Genomic DNA, 20,811 nt, shown 5'->3' on the forward strand with positions numbered 1-20,811 from the left:
ATTTGCATCTTTTTAAAAAGGAGGTTATATTTGAATGTTATATGATTAAAGTCTATACCAAAATTGGAGGATTACCTAACCAAAAATATTAGTTATACATGTAATTCATACGTATACATGTTTAGTTTAGACTATACATATAAATTATACTACAAATACCCTATAGATTCAAAAAAACTAAACATTATAAGTTGTCTTATTTAGTTTTGTGAAGGTTGACTAAACTAATTATTAGTATTTTTCGTACTTATTGTTTATTAATACAGTCTTCCATTATGCATTTGGCTTATTTAATTTTTTTTGTACATCAATCATCATCCTCACAATACCAATCCATTATTGAAACACTATTTTTTCTTTTATTATTTTGCACTCTTAATTTTATAAACAAAAAGGAATTATAATGGTTTTAATACTTATTTATCTTCATCAAATTGTTCGCGAATTAACATATTATTTGCAGCATTAACATTGGCAAACCCAATAAAATGATGTCACTTCAGTCAATACATTTTTTCCTTTTTAGCAAAAAAACATTTTGTTTATATTTCAAAGTAACTCAGCAACTTTACTCTAAAGTGAGCTCTAAAACCCTGTGTAAACTGTAACAAACTTACCTGATAAGTTTCTAATTAAGTTTCTTTAAGCATAGATAATAAAATATTGAAACAATAAAATATATTCACATCTCCTCATTCCCAAGATATACTTATAATCACACTCATACAACTCAGGACAGTAACTTCTATATATATTTCTGAATTTTTGAAATGTCTTTTTAAAAGGCACCGTTAAGTAATATTGTTAGTGAAAAAAAACAGTAGGAGAATTTGATCTCCTTATCTGTTTAATTTAATGAAAACTTACTCTATGCATATGGTGTTCCTTTCCTAGCGATAACGATATGTTCAACTAGTCACATTCTTTAACTAACTCAAATAGAAATATTAAGAGGGGAATATATGCACTGACAATATATAAGATTTATATACTGTTATTATATCATCTATCATTCATGATTAATTATCTTTGACTCTTTAAAAAATTAATATAAATGAATAGTAGACAATACACTCATTGTGTATAAATTTTTATTAAAACTTACTCTATGAAAACATTGTGCCTTTATAGATTAGTACAAAATTTCTTCTTTTAGTACTAATAATTTAGCCATTCTTTTTTAACATCAATTCATACTCTAGCATCTCTTCTTGCACAAAAAGTATTGTTCCACAGTTCCTATTCACAATATGTGTGGTGTATTCAATTATATATGTGAAAATAAATTAATTCGTACTATTTTACTAATTAATCATATTATTAACTAGCAAGTTACCATATTATTCACAGAATATAATTTTTTGCCACATGGTTAAGAAAACACATATTACTCATGTATTTACATGAAATAGGTTAATTTTGAGGCATGTTTAAAACAACATAATCATCAATCTCATTAAAGATATATATTTGTAACATTATGTAATAGCTTGATCAAATGAAATGTATATTTGTTCTTTCAATACAATAGATTGTTACTCTTTAGGGGTTAAATTGACTTTGATGCATGTACGACACACTTACATATTAATCCTAGTTCATAAGACAAATATATAATATTTATAGTATAAAACATAAGATAATGTCAATAATGTAATATTGTGTAAAGTATATGACACAAATAGTTAATATGTAAAGGTACATAGAAAATAATAGTTCAAGGAATGAGGCAAACAACTCCACCAAGCAGATATGAATCCATTGATGGTTCCACTATTACTTGGTAAAATACAAAGAAGACATAAAATTTTATTTCGGAAAAAACACATCACAAAGGTAAAAATTGTTATAATTACATCATATGACATTTATCCATTTATCAAATTCTGATATCTTCCACCAGGAAGTTCAAGGCCTCAATCATAAGAATTTAATGCTTCAATAACTTCCGAATGAGAAAATAGAATATGGAACAATGAAAGAATTACAGAGAAGACGTGGAAGTTCATTCCAAAAAAACCATGACAGTTTAAAGTTTATGGAAGTAAACAAATATACAACCCATGATAACAAATTTCATAACAATAAAAAAAATAAGAATGATACCATGGGCATGATGTGCAAGAGCACCATTCAAACCAGAATAACCAGCAGGTAGATGATCGCAAAAGAAATATTAATATTCAACAAAAAAACCCATTTACGGTTGGCCCATAAACAAAGAGTAAACAATATTATTATGAGCAGAAGAAAATAAGACAATAAACATCAATTAGCATACACAAGAGGCAAGTTTGAAAGAGCTAGCCGATTTGTATAATTCTTTACATAAACTCATTGCTTGTCCACCTCTTATCCATCAAAATCACTATGTAGAGAAGCCACTTGACATATTAGTTCAGTTGTTGGATGTAAGGAATGCCCCTTGCAATTCATTATATTTTGTAAACATAACCATAATGATATAATTTACATATGAACTAAACTTATATAGGTGATGATGTTGACCATGATCTATTTGATCTTCAAGCAATAACCAAACCACTGCCCAGGTGTTTCTAAAACATGCAACAAAAAGAATGAAAAATTAACAATTAAACATAAGAAAAAACATGATTGTAAAGAACATAAATCAACAAACTATGCACTACTTTTTTATTATCTTCGAGTACATAAATGAAAATATAGGAAATAACATGATTGTAAGGATATTATATAAACATATGTATACCATACATACACACAAACATATACACATATTACATTAGACTGAACGATTTAAGATACTCAAGAGCCCGTCCGAAAAATTCAGGCTATGAGTACTTGTTATTGCCCTTGGCATAATGCAGCCCCTTGTCAAATGACCTAAAATAAAGCAAAATTTCAGAACTTCAGATGACCTATAGACATTGTCATAAACCTTAAACAGAGAAGCTCTGTGTCCTCACATGGGAATTTTGTTAGTTAAAAAGTGGGAAAAAGAACAATTTTGTTTGAAATAGTTTTACTCTTTTTTTTATTTCTCTATCATTCTTGTATATGCTTTACCATCTTTATGACCCCACAAAACTCTGAATCCTTTCATGGATGTGAGATAAGGAGGGGCTTATAACTCATAAGAGACTCTTTTTTCCCATAAAAACCAATGAATTGTAAGTATAAATGAAGGTAAAGGAAGAGTCGGAGAAACTAAGGGACAAATGGAGAGAAAGACATGGGAGATCACAAAACCAGGGCCCTTTTGATTGTGGTAGTGAGATAGAAATGACTATTAAATGAACTTTAATGTGGGGTTTTATGTTATTATTATAATTAGTAGGATCTATTATCACGTGTGTGACAATACAAGCTAGAAGATGAAACATTTTAAGCGGGGAAAAAATCACTGAGCTTGTGACACGTGGCATGGGGAACCTTCTTTTCTTATATAGTATATAGATTAATTCCAATTATATTCTCCTAGAGCTGATATATAGAGTATTGTATAATTAATTTTGAATAATGTGTCACAATGTTATGAAAAGGAATATATGAGTTCAGACTCAGTTGATATGTCTGATGTTAATGAAAGTGAAGTATCCAACCTACTAACTCTTGAATTTCTAAATTACTTGTAATATTTGGCCTCCCAAATCATGAGATCAAGTTGAAAGTTGTAACTCCAATAATGTTATTGAGGAATTTAGAGGATTATGTAATAATACAAAGTTGGTGGTCACTAAAATGACAAATCATGTACTTGAAGCAAATATCACGTCGGAAAAAATCATTGGAAATATCATATATATTCTTTGGATGTTAATGTCTCCATTCCAATCTTCGTGACCTTTCAAGCTTATAAAAAGACAATTCTCAATAATTGTTTCGTATGCTATAACAATCAATAAATCTCAAACTCAATCATTAGAAAGTGTGGAGTTATATTTACCTAGACCAATATTTAGTTATGGTCAATTGTACCTACCTATTTCAAGAGTTCAAGTAAAAATGGGTTAAAATATTGATACATGACAATGATGGTAAACCACTAATACAACAACAAATGTGGTTTATAAAACAGTTTTTCAGAATCTCTAACAAATATTCTACAACTTATTTTATATTATCTTACAAACTTATCTTAATAACAATTATTCTTTTTTTTTTAATATAACAGGTTCAACACCATCTCATCCATCAACATTTCTACATCAACAATCAAATACATAAAAATCATGTTTTATGACATAACCTTCAATAACATTTTTATTAACAAATTATGTTATTATTTTTATTTAAATTGATGTAAAACCAATGTTGTAAAAACCATTTCGTATCGGCCGGTTCAACTGGAAAACCGGTGAACCAGACCCATAACCGGTACGGTATAGGTGTTGAACCGGTCAAGTATCAAAACCGGTCAAATATCAAAACCGGTGAACCGACTGGTATTTTACTAAACCGGCCGGTTTATACACATATATATATTTTTTTTAAAAACTTAAAAAACTCATTACAAGGTGGCCCATTTTTCCAACACTTCTTCAACACTTCAAGGCACATGCTTCTAAGGCATACATAGATTACACATTTTGGTTCCTAATATTCGTGTGTAATCTCAATAACATTGTGTAATTTTGGAGTAGTGTCTGAAAATAGAATTTGGTGGAAAAATATAATATCGATATGAGACAACTTTGACTCTTTGGTGTTAAATGTTAAAACTCCAAATTTATTTGTTTTGTAGAGGGAGTTGCAGTGTTGTTAAAACCGTACCGGTTGGTTCAACCAGTGGTTCAGTAATTAAACCGCATGTCGGTTAAACCGGACATACTACTTATATTTTTATATATATAAACCTATAACAAAAAAATTCCAAATAGGTAGATACTCAAATTTATAATCCATATTTATAATCTATTCAAAATTCACATAAATAAACAACTTTAAGTCTTTAACAAATTCAAAGTCTAAATTAAAAAACATANNNNTTAACAACCGCAAAATATAAATAAATGACATAAGTTCACAACTCACTCTACAAAACAAATAAATTTGGAGTTTTAACATTTAACACCAATGAGTCAAAGTAGTCTCATATGAATATTATATTTTTATACAAAATCCTATCTTCAGACAGTACTCCTAGATTATACAAATGTATGTTAGGAACCAAAAGATGTAATCTAAGTATGTTTTGGAAGTATGTGCCTTGAAGGGTTGAAGAATGGTTGGAAATGTGGGTCACCTTGTAAAGGATTTTTAAGTTTTGAAGTTTTTTTTTTTTTAAAAACAAATATGTGTATAAACCGGTCGGTTCAGTAAAATACCGTCCGGTTCACCGGTTTTGACCGGTTTGATACTTGGCGGGTTCAACACCTGTACCGTACCGGTTAGGAGTCCGGTTCACCGGTTTTCCGGTTGAACCGGCCGGTACGAAACGGTTTTTATAACTATGGGGAGTTGTGAACTTGTGTCATTTATTTATATTTTGTGGTTATTCAGTGATACTTTTGGATTGATATATGCTTTGTAAGTTAGACTTTGAATTTGTTAAAGACTTAAAGTTATCTGTGTATGTGAATTTTGAGTAGATTATAAATATGGATTATAAATTTGAGTATCTACCTATTTGGAATTTTTTTATTATAGGTTTTTATATATATAAATATAAGTAGATACGTCCGGTTTAACCGGCATACGATTTAGTTTAATTACTGAACCACCGATTGAACCACTGTATCATTATATCATTACATGTACGGTTTTAATAACACTGTGTAAAAGACGTTGCCACACATGAGAACGAATACTGAGATATCTTACTAGTTGTGATGAGAACAAAGCTAGAACAATCACTATAAAACCCCATTCACATTCAAATTTTAAATCCACCTTCTAACCAAACGTCACCATCAAATTCCTTATTAACTACAACCCCTCCCATTCAACGCCTTTAAACCCCGTTACCTCCCACCTATAAAAAAAGAAACCCTCTTCTTTTCTTCAACTTAGTTCATTCACTCATTCTCATTTTCGCTTTCTCTCTCTAAAACTCGCTCACTTAACTCACCTTCGAAGATGAGAGAGATCCTTCACATTCAAGGAGGCCAATGTGGGAACCAAATCGGAGCAAAGTTCTGGGAAGTGGTGTGCGCTGAGCACGGGATCGACCCCACCGGAAGGTACAGCGGCGACAATGAGTTGCAACTCGAACGAGTCAATGTGTACTACAACGAAGCGAGTTGTGGGAGGTTCGTCCCACGCGCGGTTCTGATGGATTTAGAACCCGGCACCATGGACAGTGTCAGGTCCGGGCAGATATTTCGACCTGATAACTTCGTGTTCGGGCAGTCTGGGGCAGGGAATAACTGGGCTAAGGGTCATTACACTGAAGGTGCTGAGTTGATTGATTCAGTTCTTGATGTTGTGAGGAAAGAAGCTGAGAACTGTGATTGTCTTCAAGGTATCTATGAATTTTTTACTTCAGGGTTTTGTGATTTCTTCTCTGTTTTAATGTTTTGTTTGATTCTTTTTGAAATGGGTCTCGATGTGTGTTTTGTTTATGAAAATTGACGTTTGAAATTTAGAGTATGTGAGTATTTGTTCTATTAGTTACTGATTGTAGAAAATAATGCTCTTGGTTTTTGAAATTGTAAACGTCAGTGATTATGTTAGATTCTGTAATGCTTATAAGTTCATGGAGTTACATATGTTTATGTATTTAGGGATTGAAACCGTAGTGTGGTATTGCCCATTTGTTGCTACTTGAACTGTTGTGCTTAGTGTCATAAATTGTGATTATGGTCATATCAATGTGATAGGGTGTCACATCACAACTATGGTGTGATGTGGCTGTGGCGGTTAACGGCTCACTGCAACCGCAATATTGTGGCCGTATCACATGATGTGGTCCTCAATTTAGTGCATAATGAAAATCTGAAAGCTTCGTGTTGCTGCTCTTGGTTTTAGATTGTTTTCCACAATTGCAATTAGAGAATTATTGGTTACATTTCTCTGCTATTATTTGTAGCTTATCAGTTTGCAAAAGTATTTGAGTATGGTCATTATAGTTTGATTACAGTTTCTGTAATGTTTATGTTGGTGTTTGTTTTATTAGAGTTTGGTTTCTAATTGAACTTGTGTTTTTATTTGTCTTTGGTGTGATTGTGGAGCTAAAAGTTTTGCCTTATTGTTTCAGGGTTTCAGGTGTGTCACTCCTTGGGTGGAGGTACTGGTTCTGGAATGGGGACCCTTTTGATTTCGAAGATCAGGGAAGAGTACCCTGACAGAATGATGCTCACTTTCTCTGTGTTCCCCTCCCCTAAGGTTTCTGACACTGTTGTTGAGCCATACAACGCAACACTCTCTGTTCACCAGCTTGTTGAGAATGCAGATGAATGCATGGTTTTGGATAATGAAGCCCTCTATGATATCTGCTTCCGCGCTCTTAAACTCACCACTCCTAGCTGTGAGTCTATGTTCTGTTTTCCTTTTTCTTTTCAAGAACGGTGTTTGAAATTTGTATTTTTATCCCTATTTTTAGTTTTGTGATTGATTAGAACATCGGGTTTGTGTCTTTTTATCACAGTTGGAGATCTGAACCATCTTATTTCGGCTACCATGAGTGGAGTTACCTGTTGTCTTCGATTCCCTGGTCAACTCAATTCAGATCTTCGCAAGCTGGCTGTGAATCTCATTCCTTTCCCCCGGTTACATTTCTTCATGGTTGGCTTTGCTCCACTCACATCTCGTGGTTCTCAACAGTGCAGAGCTCTCACTGTACCCGAGTTGACACAACAGATGTGGGATGCTAAAAACATGATGTGTGCTGCTGATCCTTGACATGGTCGTTACTTGACTGCATCTGCCATGTTTCGTGGCAAGATGAGCACGAAGGAGGTTGATGAGCAGATGCTTAATGTTCAGAACAAGAATTCATCCTACTTTGTTGAGTGGATCCCCAACAATGTTAAATCCACTGTCTGTGATATTCCTCCATCTGGTTTGAAGATGGCTTCAACCTTTATTGGTAACTCCACCTCCATTCAGGAAATGTTCAGAAGGGTTAGTGAGCAATTCACAGCCATGTTCCGTAGAAAGGCTTTCTTGCATTGGTACACTGGCGAGGGTATGGATGAGATGGAGTTTACTGAGGCTGAGAGCAACATGAATGATCTCGTCTCCGAGTACCAGCAATATCAAGATGCAACTGCCGATGATGAAGGGTATGACTATGAAGATGAGGAGGAAGTTCAGGTAGAGGATTGAGTAGATGTTGAATCCTGTTGTTATTCTCTACGCTGTGATATTTGTGTTAAACTGTTAATATTGATTGCCCTTGTTTTTATTTTCCTACCTGAATACCTTGTTAGGGTTTTAACTCTTGGGCTCCTTGTTGGTATTGCAGTTCTAGAATTTTATTTTTGAGCATGCTTAAAATGTTGAAATGATGCCCATATATAGATTGAGAACTCTGGGTAATATTCTTACAATAATAGAATGTTTTTCTTAATGTTAAAGGTTTTGGAACTTTGTTAATTGCGAATGTTCACATTTTGACTAGAGCTGCATCACTAAAAGGAAAGTTGGGTTAAATTTCTCTATTGCAAAGTTCCGTACTCATGATCGATGGAGTAGAAGTTTACTATTATGTGTCTAACATTGCATTGTGAACCAACAATTTCCAAATGTTTTATTCTGATAACAAAGACCAGTAGCACAAACATCCTTCTCTTAATGACAAAATGTTAAACTTTTATAGGCTTCAAATTTGGGACTCCAGTGGCTCAATTTTGAGAGACGTAGTGTTCTGCCACAAGGCGCCTTAAAATCTTACCAGTGGCGGTCTTAGGAAAAGAATCAGTGATGTAAACCTTTTTGGGGACTTTGAAAGATGCAAGATTCTTCTTGCTAAATCTTAACACTTCTTCCTCATCAATGTTTGATCCCTCTCTTGGAATGATTGCACAGTTTATCTGTTAAAATGTAAAAATATATTATCAACACAATTTCTTAACAAACTAATGTTAGAGTAATCCAGAGTTCTGAAATAGTAGACCCATTTACTCATTTCTTGAATTTAACTGACTATGAACATCCGTTCTGTTGCACATTTTGTAAGGAATGCTTTTAGAGTGTAATATTTATGTCCAATGATATTTACATCACTTGTATTTACTAGATGTTGATTAAAAATGAGGTGATACAATAACACTATGACATTGTAATCTGTGCACATACATTTTTGTTCCTTGTTTCTGAATGTGAATGTTTAAAGTTTAACAAGTATTTGGCATAGGTAGGTCACATGAATAAGTGAGAGAAAACAAGTGTCTGCTAGGTAAACAGCTATTTTTCTCATCAAAATTTTGTGAAAGTTGATGAAACTTAATAAGAAATCAACTAATGACATGGAGAAATAAGACTTTTTATGTTTAGATCATAATAATGTTGTATATTTTGATGGAAATTAAGAGGTTTGGACTTTTGGATCGTTGTATTTTTTTAGTTTCTGGTAGCATGAAGCATGAAAATCCAATCACGTTGAGATAAGACAGGAATATTCTTCAAGAGTGATTTCTTCTACGCCACAGAATGATGTGACAATATTAGATATAGTCACCTATTACGTGTGAAGCCAGAAGGTCGTAGAAACTCAAAGGTAGGGCCACACTTATGACTCATACCTAATATTAATTTACTAACACTTAATGCAAAAATTGGCGTTATGCAGCGAATCAGCAAAGTGCAGGGCCCGTGTTTCTTCTTTATACTATATATATGACATCAATGATTTGTTGATATTGAATTTCAGAACAGAAAGACACAAACCATGGAAGAACCAATGAAGACCTAAAAATATAAAATATAAAAGGACATACCTCTTCGCCATACTTGGCATCTGGCACTCCAAATGCCACTGCCTGAGCAACATCTGGATGAGATAGAAGAACAGCATCCACTTCTATTGGTGATATTTTTTCTCCTAAAATCAAAATAGATAGAGCATATTATGCATTGAACAATTCAATAAAATTAACTCAAAATGAAAGAAATTTTCTTATGAGTTTAAGAATATTTCAAATAAAGTCTGACAGTGTTTATTTATGACACGTAAATAATTTAAAAAATTCAGTCCTTTTTGTATTTCTATATTTACATACTAATTACTAAATACGCCAAAGATAAGCACTAATCCTTGTTCTACGGTTTTTATGGTAGTGGTAACTTGCAACTATATCTAATGTCTAGTACCAAAGAGGCAAAGATCCACACAGCTCACAAACAACTTAACACTAAACTTTATGCCAGCTTCTTTTTCAACGATTTGAATAATCATGTCAAAGTAAAACGTCCTAATCGCTAATTCCCTACCATTCCAAAGTAATAAATTATTCTTACACAGTTGCACGCCAGATTTAATGGAGTAATATAAAGCAATTTGCAAATATACTAATAAGCTTCTTGATTTTTTATAGTTAATAAATATAAAATAGAAATGAAACTCACGCCAATGACTCAAGACCATCATTCTACCAGGATTTTCAAATGCTATAGAAAACATTTTTTATAATACTCCTATTTTCATTAAGTTAAAATATAATTGAGAAAATAGTGTTAAGAGTTTTGTTTACACTATTGAGTCATTTACTTCATGTGAATTTTTTATACTGCTGGAATATCCTTTACCTTTCATCTTCATTCTTATATGTTAGATATAAGATATAAATTTTAGAGTAAATTACATTGATACTCCTGAGTTTTTGACATGGTCGTTACTTGACTGCATCTGCCATGTTTCGTGGCAAGATGAGCACGAAGGAGGTTGATGAGCAGATGCTTAATGTTCAGAACAAGAATTCATCCTACTTTGTTGAGTGGATCCCCAACAATGTTAAATCCACTGTCTGTGATATTCCTCCATCTGGTTTGAAGATGGCTTCAACCTTTATTGGTAACTCCACCTCCATTCAGGAAATGTTCAGAAGGGTTAGTGAGCAATTCACAGCCATGTTCCGTAGAAAGGCTTTCTTGCATTGGTACACTGGCGAGGGTATGGATGAGATGGAGTTTACTGAGGCTGAGAGCAACATGAATGATCTCGTCTCCGAGTACCAGCAATATCAAGATGCAACTGCCGATGATGAAGGGTATGACTATGAAGATGAGGAGGAAGTTCAGGTAGAGGATTGAGTAGATGTTGAATCCTGTTGTTATTCTCTACGCTGTGATATTTGTGTTAAACTGTTAATATTGATTGCCCTTGTTTTTATTTTCCTACCTGAATACCTTGTTAGGGTTTTAACTCTTGGGCTCCTTGTTGGTATTGCAGTTCTAGAATTTTATTTTTGAGCATGCTTAAAATGTTGAAATGATGCCCATATATAGATTGAGAACTCTGGGTAATATTCTTACAATAATAGAATGTTTTTCTTAATGTTAAAGGTTTTGGAACTTTGTTAATTGCGAATGTTCACATTTTGACTAGAGCTGCATCACTAAAAGGAAAGTTGGGTTAAATTTCTCTATTGCAAAGTTCCGTACTCATGATCGATGGAGTAGAAGTTTACTATTATGTGTCTAACATTGCATTGTGAACCAACAATTTCCAAATGTTTTATTCTGATAACAAAGACCAGTAGCACAAACATCCTTCTCTTAATGACAAAATGTTAAACTTTTATAGGCTTCAAATTTGGGACTCCAGTGGCTCAATTTTGAGAGACGTAGTGTTCTGCCACAAGGCGCCTTAAAATCTTACCAGTGGCGGTCTTAGGAAAAGAATCAGTGATGTAAACCTTTTTGGGGACTTTGAAAGATGCAAGATTCTTCTTGCTAAATCTTAACACTTCTTCCTCATCAATGTTTGATCCCTCTCTTGGAATGATTGCACAGTTTATCTGTTAAAATGTAAAAATATATTATCAACACAATTTCTTAACAAACTAATGTTAGAGTAATCCAGAGTTCTGAAATAGTAGACCCATTTACTCATTTCTTGAATTTAACTGACTATGAACATCCGTTCTGTTGCACATTTTGTAAGGAATGCTTTTAGAGTGTAATATTTATGTCCAATGATATTTACATCACTTGTATTTACTAGATGTTGATTAAAAATGAGGTGATACAATAACACTATGACATTGTAATCTGTGCACATACATTTTTGTTCCTTGTTTCTGAATGTGAATGTTTAAAGTTTAACAAGTATTTGGCATAGGTAGGTCACATGAATAAGTGAGAGAAAACAAGTGTCTGCTAGGTAAACAGCTATTTTTCTCATCAAAATTTTGTGAAAGTTGATGAAACTTAATAAGAAATCAACTAATGACATGGAGAAATAAGACTTTTTATGTTTAGATCATAATAATGTTGTATATTTTGATGGAAATTAAGAGGTTTGGACTTTTGGATCGTTGTATTTTTTTAGTTTCTGGTAGCATGAAGCATGAAAATCCAATCACGTTGAGATAAGACAGGAATATTCTTCAAGAGTGATTTCTTCTACGCCACAGAATGATGTGACAATATTAGATATAGTCACCTATTACGTGTGAAGCCAGAAGGTCGTAGAAACTCAAAGGTAGGGCCACACTTATGACTCATACCTAATATTAATTTACTAACACTTAATGCAAAAATTGGCGTTATGCAGCGAATCAGCAAAGTGCAGGGCCCGTGTTTCTTCTTTATACTATATATATGACATCAATGATTTGTTGATATTGAATTTCAGAACAGAAAGACACAAACCATGGAAGAACCAATGAAGACCTAAAAATATAAAATATAAAAGGACATACCTCTTCGCCATACTTGGCATCTGGCACTCCAAATGCCACTGCCTGAGCAACATCTGGATGAGATAGAAGAACAGCATCCACTTCTATTGGTGATATTTTTTCTCCTAAAATCAAAATAGATAGAGCATATTATGCATTGAACAATTCAATAAAATTAACTCAAAATGAAAGAAATTTTCTTATGAGTTTAAGAATATTTCAAATAAAGTCTGACAGTGTTTATTTATGACACGTAAATAATTTAAAAAATTCAGTCCTTTTTGTATTTCTATATTTACATACTAATTACTAAATACGCCAAAGATAAGCACTAATCCTTGTTCTACGGTTTTTATGGTAGTGGTAACTTGCAACTATATCTAATGTCTAGTACCAAAGAGGCAAAGATCCACACAGCTCACAAACAACTTAACACTAAACTTTATGCCAGCTTCTTTTTCAACGATTTGAATAATCATGTCAAAGTAAAACGTCCTAATCGCTAATTCCCTACCATTCCAAAGTAATAAATTATTCTTACACAGTTGCACGCCAGATTTAATGGAGTAATATAAAGCAATTTGCAAATATACTAATAAGCTTCTTGATTTTTTATAGTTAATAAATATAAAATAGAAATGAAACTCACGCCAATGACTCAAGACCATCATTCTACCAGGATTTTCAAATGCTATAGAAAACATTTTTTATAATACTCCTATTTTCATTAAGTTAAAATATAATTGAGAAAATAGTGTTAAGAGTTTTGTTTACACTATTGAGTCATTTACTTCATGTGAATTTTTTATACTGCTGGAATATCCTTTACCTTTCATCTTCATTCTTATATGTTAGATATAAGATATAAATTTTAGAGTAAATTACATTGATACTCCTGAGTTTTACTGAAATTACACAAATTACTTATCATTTTTTTACACCTATACAAAACCTCTAGTTTTTATACTTTCGTTATACTGGAAAAAATATGATAAAAACAATTAAGTTAAACAAATGATGTATTGTTGAGACAAATCCAAATAAATGTATCTTCATTATTTCTTGTTACAAAATGCATCAATACATCTAAAGAAATATTGTTTAAATCGCTATTATATTTTATCGTAACGAACCAAAAATAATAAATAGGTATTGACTCATATTATTTGGACTTGTCTCTACAATATATCATGTTTTGGTTAACTTAATTACATTTATCACATTTTTGTTTAAAAGATTACACGTAATCAGTGCAATGAAGTATAAAAATTAGGGGTTTATGTATATGCAAAAAAGTGAAGGGTAGTTTATGTAATTTTGCTAAAACTCAGGAATATAAGTGTATTTTACTCTAAATTTTATTATATACATTATCTAACATAATAATTTCAAATTTCCTTGAAAACAAAATACCATCTTTTCATATAAACTTTAGAAATAGTAAATTGTTAAAGAAGAAGAAAACAAAATATATAAATTATATACCTCCACGGTTTATAAGCTCCTTGATCCGACCCACGAGATGCAAATACCCATCCGAATCAAAATATCCAAGATCACCCGTATGAAACCATCCAAACTGAAACGCCGTCGTATTAGCCTCAGCATTATTCTTATACCCTTTCGTCACGTTCTCTCCCTTAATACAAACCTCCCCATTCACTTCTTTCTCCAAAACCCGACCCGTTTCATCCAACGTCACCATCTCCTGGCCCACGGGCTTCCCAACCGACCCGGCCTTGTGGGCCCCATCCTCCGGTAACGGATTCGAACACATAAGATGCGACGCCTCCGTCATCGCATAAGCCTCCAAAACCGGCGCCCCGAACGTCTCCTCCAACCGACGCAGTATCGCCGGTGCCAACGACGCGCTGCAGCTCCTAATAAACCGGAGTTTCGGGTAAACCGGTTCGGGATTACTCTGGTGCCGGTCCAGTATTATTTGGTGAATTGTAGGAACCGCTGTGTACCACGTAGCGTTGTAATTGACCATATCTTTCCAAAACGTTGAAGCGGAGAATCTCCCCGATGCAGGCAACGTCACCGCCGCACCGGCGCCGAGGGAACTCAATAATCCGGCAATCAACCCGTGGACGTGGAAAAGTGGGAGCACGATAACCGTTGAGTCAGACTCGGTGAGTCGGTAAACCGATTCGATGTTTCGAACAGATGAAGCTAGATTGTGCTGAGTCAAAGGTACTCCCTTGGGACGGCTTGTGGTTCCGGAAGTGTGGAGAAAGAGTGCCACGTCGGATGGATCGTTAGTGAGTTCGGAGACCGAGTTGGGATTAGGATCTGACTCGGTCTGGTTCAGTGAGAGGTTCAGTTTCAGTTCCGATTCAGTTAGGGAAGCTGTTACGTGTTGAATGCTGAGTTTGGAAGCCGCGGCTTGAGCCGGTTTATTTCCTTCTTCTGATGTTACTAGTAGCTTCGATTCCGAATCAGATAAATAAAATTCGAACTCTTCCGCCGTGTAAGCCGCGTTAAGTGGTGCTGCCGTAGCTCTAGCTCGTATAACAGCTAAAAACATTATAACAAACTGAAAAAAGAAAACAATTGAAATAAAGTTAACAAGAATTTACAAATAAGTGATTATTTATAGAAAAAGTGAATTTTTAGGAAGTAGAGCTACCTCGACAGTGTTGGGGAAAGTGAGGGCGATGACGTCGCCAGGCTTGACTCCGGCGGAGAGAAGGCGAGCGGCGGCGAGGTCGACGAGTTCATGGAGGCGGGAGTGGGTGAGGTCGAACTTTCCGACGAGTGAGATGGCTCGGCGGGAGGGGAATCTATCGGCGGCGCTGCGGAGGAGGGCGGTGAGTGTTGTAGGGGTTGCCATTGTTTACGGTTAATGACAGTTTGAATGAAGTTAACGAGAAATGGTGAGTGGAAGGTAACGGAGTTGGTGACTTTAATATACGAGAGGACGCGGTTAGCGGTGGGAAATGTTTGGCACGTGGATCCTATACATTAGAAGATTATGGCAAAGTCAAATTTGTCTGGCTGCTGGTACAAGAGATTACATGTTTCTAACTGTGCCCAATTTCTTCTCTCAAATTAATTATATGTTAACCCATAATAAAAAATATTTTTAAAAATAAAATGTGATTAAAAGTAACATTTTTGATTAGATTAGTTTACAAAATGCGACAATTCGAAACATGTGATGTATAATGGTTAGTTTGGATGAATAAATATTTATGTATTCTGACAACATAGTGATCCATTGTCACTCAAATTTGTTTACATGCTAGTGGACACATTTTCAAAACTGTAATAGTTTTCTCATTTGGTTTTTCTAATCTTGTTTTTTATTTTACATTTTCAAGATTTATAAAATAATTATTCATTTTATCTCAATTCAATACTGATACTAATAAATATTTTCACTTTTTCAGTTTGTTCTTCTAATAAAAATAGTCGGATCATCCCCAAGAGCCTCCTTAAAAAGGGTTAAACAAAAACTTCATAAATCTTTTTTTGGATAACATCCTGCCATTTTAGATACTAAATGTTGTATATTCGTACTAATAATAATAATAATCATTTTATTATTATATTAATTGCTACTAGAATGAATTCCTAAATTTCTATACAATATTTTTATATTTGGTAGAAATTTAATAATATTAGCATTCTTCAATACTAATCTAAAACCAATCCAAGTCTCTTCCATCTCCTTCAGTTTTGCCAAATTTCCAATTAAGCTCCCTAAATAACTACTCCCTAATAAAGGATGTAGGGTTGCAAAGGTAATCAACAGATTTGCCTAGTGATCGACTTATATCGAATACGAATAGAATTCTGTGATTAGCCAGAACTGTATCATATAAAAAAATAATATGTCACCTACTAATATTGCATAGGCTGAGGTGTAGAAGGAGGAATTCATTTTTTTAATATCTTACCAAGGTAATGATTAATATAGTTAATTAAATATAATTCATTTTTTTAATACTACATATATTCCTATTTATTTGTCCATTTTGAAGGTTTTTATTCTTACTTATCTATCTCATTTACAAATTTATAGCCATTAACTTTTATTCTATATTTAATCTTATGAATATTTTATCTGACGTAAGTAGTTGAAAAATAATTAGTTAATTACCACAGCAGTAGTATATTAGGGAAAATTAATAAATGTCATGTAAATCAAATAGCAGTAGTATATAATGCCAATGCAAAGAACCAAATTGAACTTTGTTTCTTAAAATAGTACTCACGGGCCATGGCTTTGAGTTGATTTGATTTGCAATGATAAAGGGTTAGTATAAAACATAGCAAATATGAATAGAACATTTATTCTATTACAAAATTGTTTTTAGAGGAAAATTGTTCGTTTTTATCTATTATTCCATAGAACCAAGAAACAGTTATGATTAAAAATAACAACTAAAAATTAAAAATAGAGCAAAACACTATAAAAAGTGACATATGTCATTTATATCTAAAATAAACAAAGTCAAAGTAACATTTCATAGAATCCAAATCATTTATACCAAAATATTTCTATACCATCGTATCAATTCAAAAATATTTTACTAAATACCTATATGTATTAATATGATCATTATTGAGAAATTAAATAAAGTGTGTTATTTATTGTTAGGCAAAATTCTATTAGATTGGAAAGGGTTATAGAAAAAATCTGGGTTCCATTTTATGATGCTTGTCATTTTTTATGAGGTAGAAGAATTTGTAAGTTAATAATTTTGTAGGAAGTTACTGCTCAATCCATTTTTTTTTTAATTTTGTAAAGTCAACAGAAAAATGAATATGGTTTTAATGTTTTCACAAACAAATTAATCAATCATCAAGCTAATAATTTAATGCATCCTTAATGAATCATCCCATCAAACACTATATGACTATAACATGCAATTTTCAGGTGCTTAAATTACTATTATGACTGTAATCTAGGATAATGTTTTTTGCATTTTGTTATCATATTTTTTAGTTTATGAGGAAATATATCGTTTATAAGAAAATTAATGCACCAACAGCTGATAGGGAGAGTATCTGGTGAAGGCACTATGTGCCAGTCATGATTTTTGGCTGAACATAGTTGGAATTAAACGTGGTAATCTCTATTATGAACAAATCAAAATTTTATTTTTTAATTTTAAATATATTTTATTCATGTAGAAAAATATGATCGACTCATGACAGAGAATGAGACATTATTGAAAATAAGTGATCCCTATCCATTGTTTCTAGAAATGGATATAGTCTAATTCTTTGGTTGAAACAAAACAAGTATAAGCATGAGACTTATAAGCGATTTATTAAAGAAAAATAATATAGATAATATGATTTAATAGAAAAATATAACTATGATAATAATAATTATATGATTAATTTTAAATAATATAATGGGAAATCAATTTATTTTTCAAATATTTAAAAAGTATTAATTTTTTTGTTTTTTCAAATGTATATTTTTACTTTGTGTAAATTGTGTATTTCTTATGTGCGTAGATATTGATATTACTTATAATACTATTATTTCAGTTGAGATTATAATGATTTTACAATTATGAAATATATTATGAGATCACAAATTATTTTTGTCAAATTTTGCAGTAAAGGTCCTAAGATTCTATAAATTTATATAAATAATTTAATGTTAATAACATATTATTTTTGTTCAAAAATTGTACCTATGAATTTCAATATGAGTAAGAAAGATTTATTTGAGATGTTAATTTCAACATTTTAATGTTGTTGTTATAGGTTTATTGTTGACTATAAAGGAAAATTAAATACATATTATTTGTTTGATCGAGTTATTCATCTTATTTTAATTATTCTTATTTATCTATTACTTAAAGATCATTTTCAGCAACAAAGACAATCAATATTTTGAAATTATCTTATCTGAATTCATCTTATTTTAACTACCCCTACCCTCATCCATTAAGTGGACAATAATAATGTTTTGAAATTGTTAATTTGTTTATATTTTTGTGTGCATTGAAATTAAAGGTAAGAGCAAGTGGACTTGTATTAATCTTTTGTATTTTGTATGTAACCTGAATTTGGTGGAGGTTGACTTTTATTGATATGTTGTAATGTATCATGAAAAGAGAACCTTTTAAGTGTGAAAGTTCTATGAATCAACACTTAAAATTCTATGAATCAACACAACAATTCATTGATGTAGGTTTTTGTCTATCTTTGTGCTTTGCCTATTTTAGTTTTAGTGGTACTGTTTTTCCTATCCTGGGGTTGGTGGTTTATCCCACTTGAAAGGTTGTTGTCAATATTTTTTTAAAAGAAAATTTTAAAGATCAAAGCTCACAAGAGAAATACAACAAGAGACAAAGCAACAAGATCAAAAGATTAATCACCCTAATACATAGAGACAAAGATCAAGCTGAAAAGTAAAAAATGTAGAAAACTTCACAACCCCACCACTAAAAGAAAAAGTGAATATTGAATCATCCCAAATTTTATACCGTTCTATGTACCATTTGTTTTTTATTGGTAAAAAAAAATAAAACATGAATTAAATATATATTAGTTTTACATTTTTTGACCAATAAGATTAAAATGATACATTGGAACAGAATTTGTAATTCCTAATAAAACATTCATCCTACAAAGAGGAACGATAGAGTCATGGGCCAAATCATTAGAGAAAATGACCCCCACATAGGGCTATCAATATGTCTACCCCACCAAAAGATAAAATTGGCAAATGAAAACACCCTCAGATAATGGTATAATTCTGTTGTTACAAAATATATCTCAAAATATGATTTGAGATATACTTGGACAACCGATCCTTCTCCCAAATAATCACCACTAAAACTAAATGCATGCACTTATGAGAGACAACCCACAATTGAATCCTTATGTTACTTCTAGAACAAGAGGAAACCCTCTACATTTTGGATACCTTCGCCCCACTAGATTCCAAATCACAACAAATAATAGCAATGACTGCCACTAATTCAAGGTCGATCATGATAATTACAAATCGCCACCATATATGGGTCTTAAAACTCCGTACAACATCTTTGGGCCCGGTTCAAAATAATTATGGTCTAAGTTTATTAAAAAATTCTAACAATTACCCTGGAGGAGGGTTCGAGGGCCAATTCTCTAGAAAAATAACATTGAAATTGGCATGACTGGTATTCATAATTGATAATTTTTTTGTACTACCAATAATATTTCTTCACATTTTTGTTATGAAACTACTTCTTTTCAAGGTGCCTGACTGAAATTTATGATTATTTGGTAAAGTGGAGTAATGTAAAATTAAGAAATCACATTCCTCTTAGGCATGATCCAATATCGAACAACCTCATAAATATTATATCATAAATCATGTTAATTGATAAAACATTGATTTCTAAACATTTCTTATTTCTTTTGCCTCTAGCATTAATATTATCACATGTTTAACCTATAGATACAAATTCGACAAATTTTTAGGTTTGTTCTGACACAACAATCACATTTTATATGGGCTTAGAAACAACTAATGGAAAGTTTATGATCTAGTATGACCATTTTGAAGAAACATTTTTCTTCTTCTTGAGATTGGTAACCTTACTTACTAAACCCTGAATGGCATCTTAATTACTCTAAATACATTAAAATGGTAAATCTAATATGTCAAGGGTGAAGTCTCTGGCAAATTCCTACGTAGAAAATAGAAAATGATAGAAAAAACAAGTCACCTTTATTTCACTAAAGGACAGAAATGCTTATTCCTTTCTTCTTTTTTATTATAATATCTATAGTCTAAAAATTTACACAGTGTATAGTTTATAGCATCTACAGATTATTTGTATTACTTTTTTGAAGAGTCAATGATAATTAAACATTAATAATGAATGATAAAATGATAGTGTATAAAACTCATACAATACCAATGAATAAATTAGGTTTGAGTTGGGTTTATGACATCTACTATAAGAAAATAAAGCATGTTAATTATTCTTCTGTTGGATGGTTTGTGAGCTTTGGTAAATGTAAAGCCGAACATTGTCAAGCTTAGTTGCTTCACTAAGCCCATTTCCCACAAATTAAA

General features: G+C 32.2%; 2 protein-coding genes, 1 long non-coding RNA gene and 1 pseudogene across 3 annotated transcripts; 2 read left to right on the top strand and 2 right to left on the bottom strand.

Annotated features, from left to right (window-relative positions):
• Positions 5,969-8,392, top strand: LOC109352223 (annotated as a pseudogene).
• LOC109352224 (tubulin beta-2 chain-like) lies at positions 7,777-11,388 on the top strand. The gene is made up of 2 exons (XM_019594105.1): positions 7,777-7,825; positions 10,751-11,388. Exon 2 carries the CDS (start codon positions 10,777-10,779, stop codon positions 11,173-11,175), a length of 399 nt encoding a protein of 132 aa, XP_019449650.1. The 5' UTR covers positions 7,777-7,825; positions 10,751-10,776; the 3' UTR covers positions 11,176-11,388.
• On the bottom strand, positions 8,605-9,993 carry LOC109352225. Its single transcript, XR_002108342.1, has 2 exons — positions 9,864-9,993; positions 8,605-8,957 (listed from the first exon to the last, which is right to left on the bottom strand). It is a non-coding gene; the product is annotated as an uncharacterized LOC109352225 (long non-coding RNA).
• LOC109352222 (oxalate--CoA ligase-like) lies at positions 11,530-15,663 on the bottom strand. The gene is made up of 4 exons (XM_019594103.1): positions 15,400-15,663; positions 14,253-15,306; positions 12,789-12,892; positions 11,530-11,882 (listed from the first exon to the last, which is right to left on the bottom strand). The coding sequence occupies exons 1-4, from the start codon at positions 15,601-15,603 to the stop codon at positions 11,694-11,696; spliced, it is 1,551 nt and encodes a 516-aa protein (XP_019449648.1). The 5' UTR covers positions 15,604-15,663; the 3' UTR covers positions 11,530-11,693.

This window comes from Lupinus angustifolius, chromosome LG07, assembly GCF_001865875.1.
Source record: "Lupinus angustifolius cultivar Tanjil chromosome LG07, LupAngTanjil_v1.0, whole genome shotgun sequence".
Classification (NCBI taxonomy): Eukaryota; Viridiplantae; Streptophyta; class Magnoliopsida; order Fabales; family Fabaceae; genus Lupinus; species Lupinus angustifolius.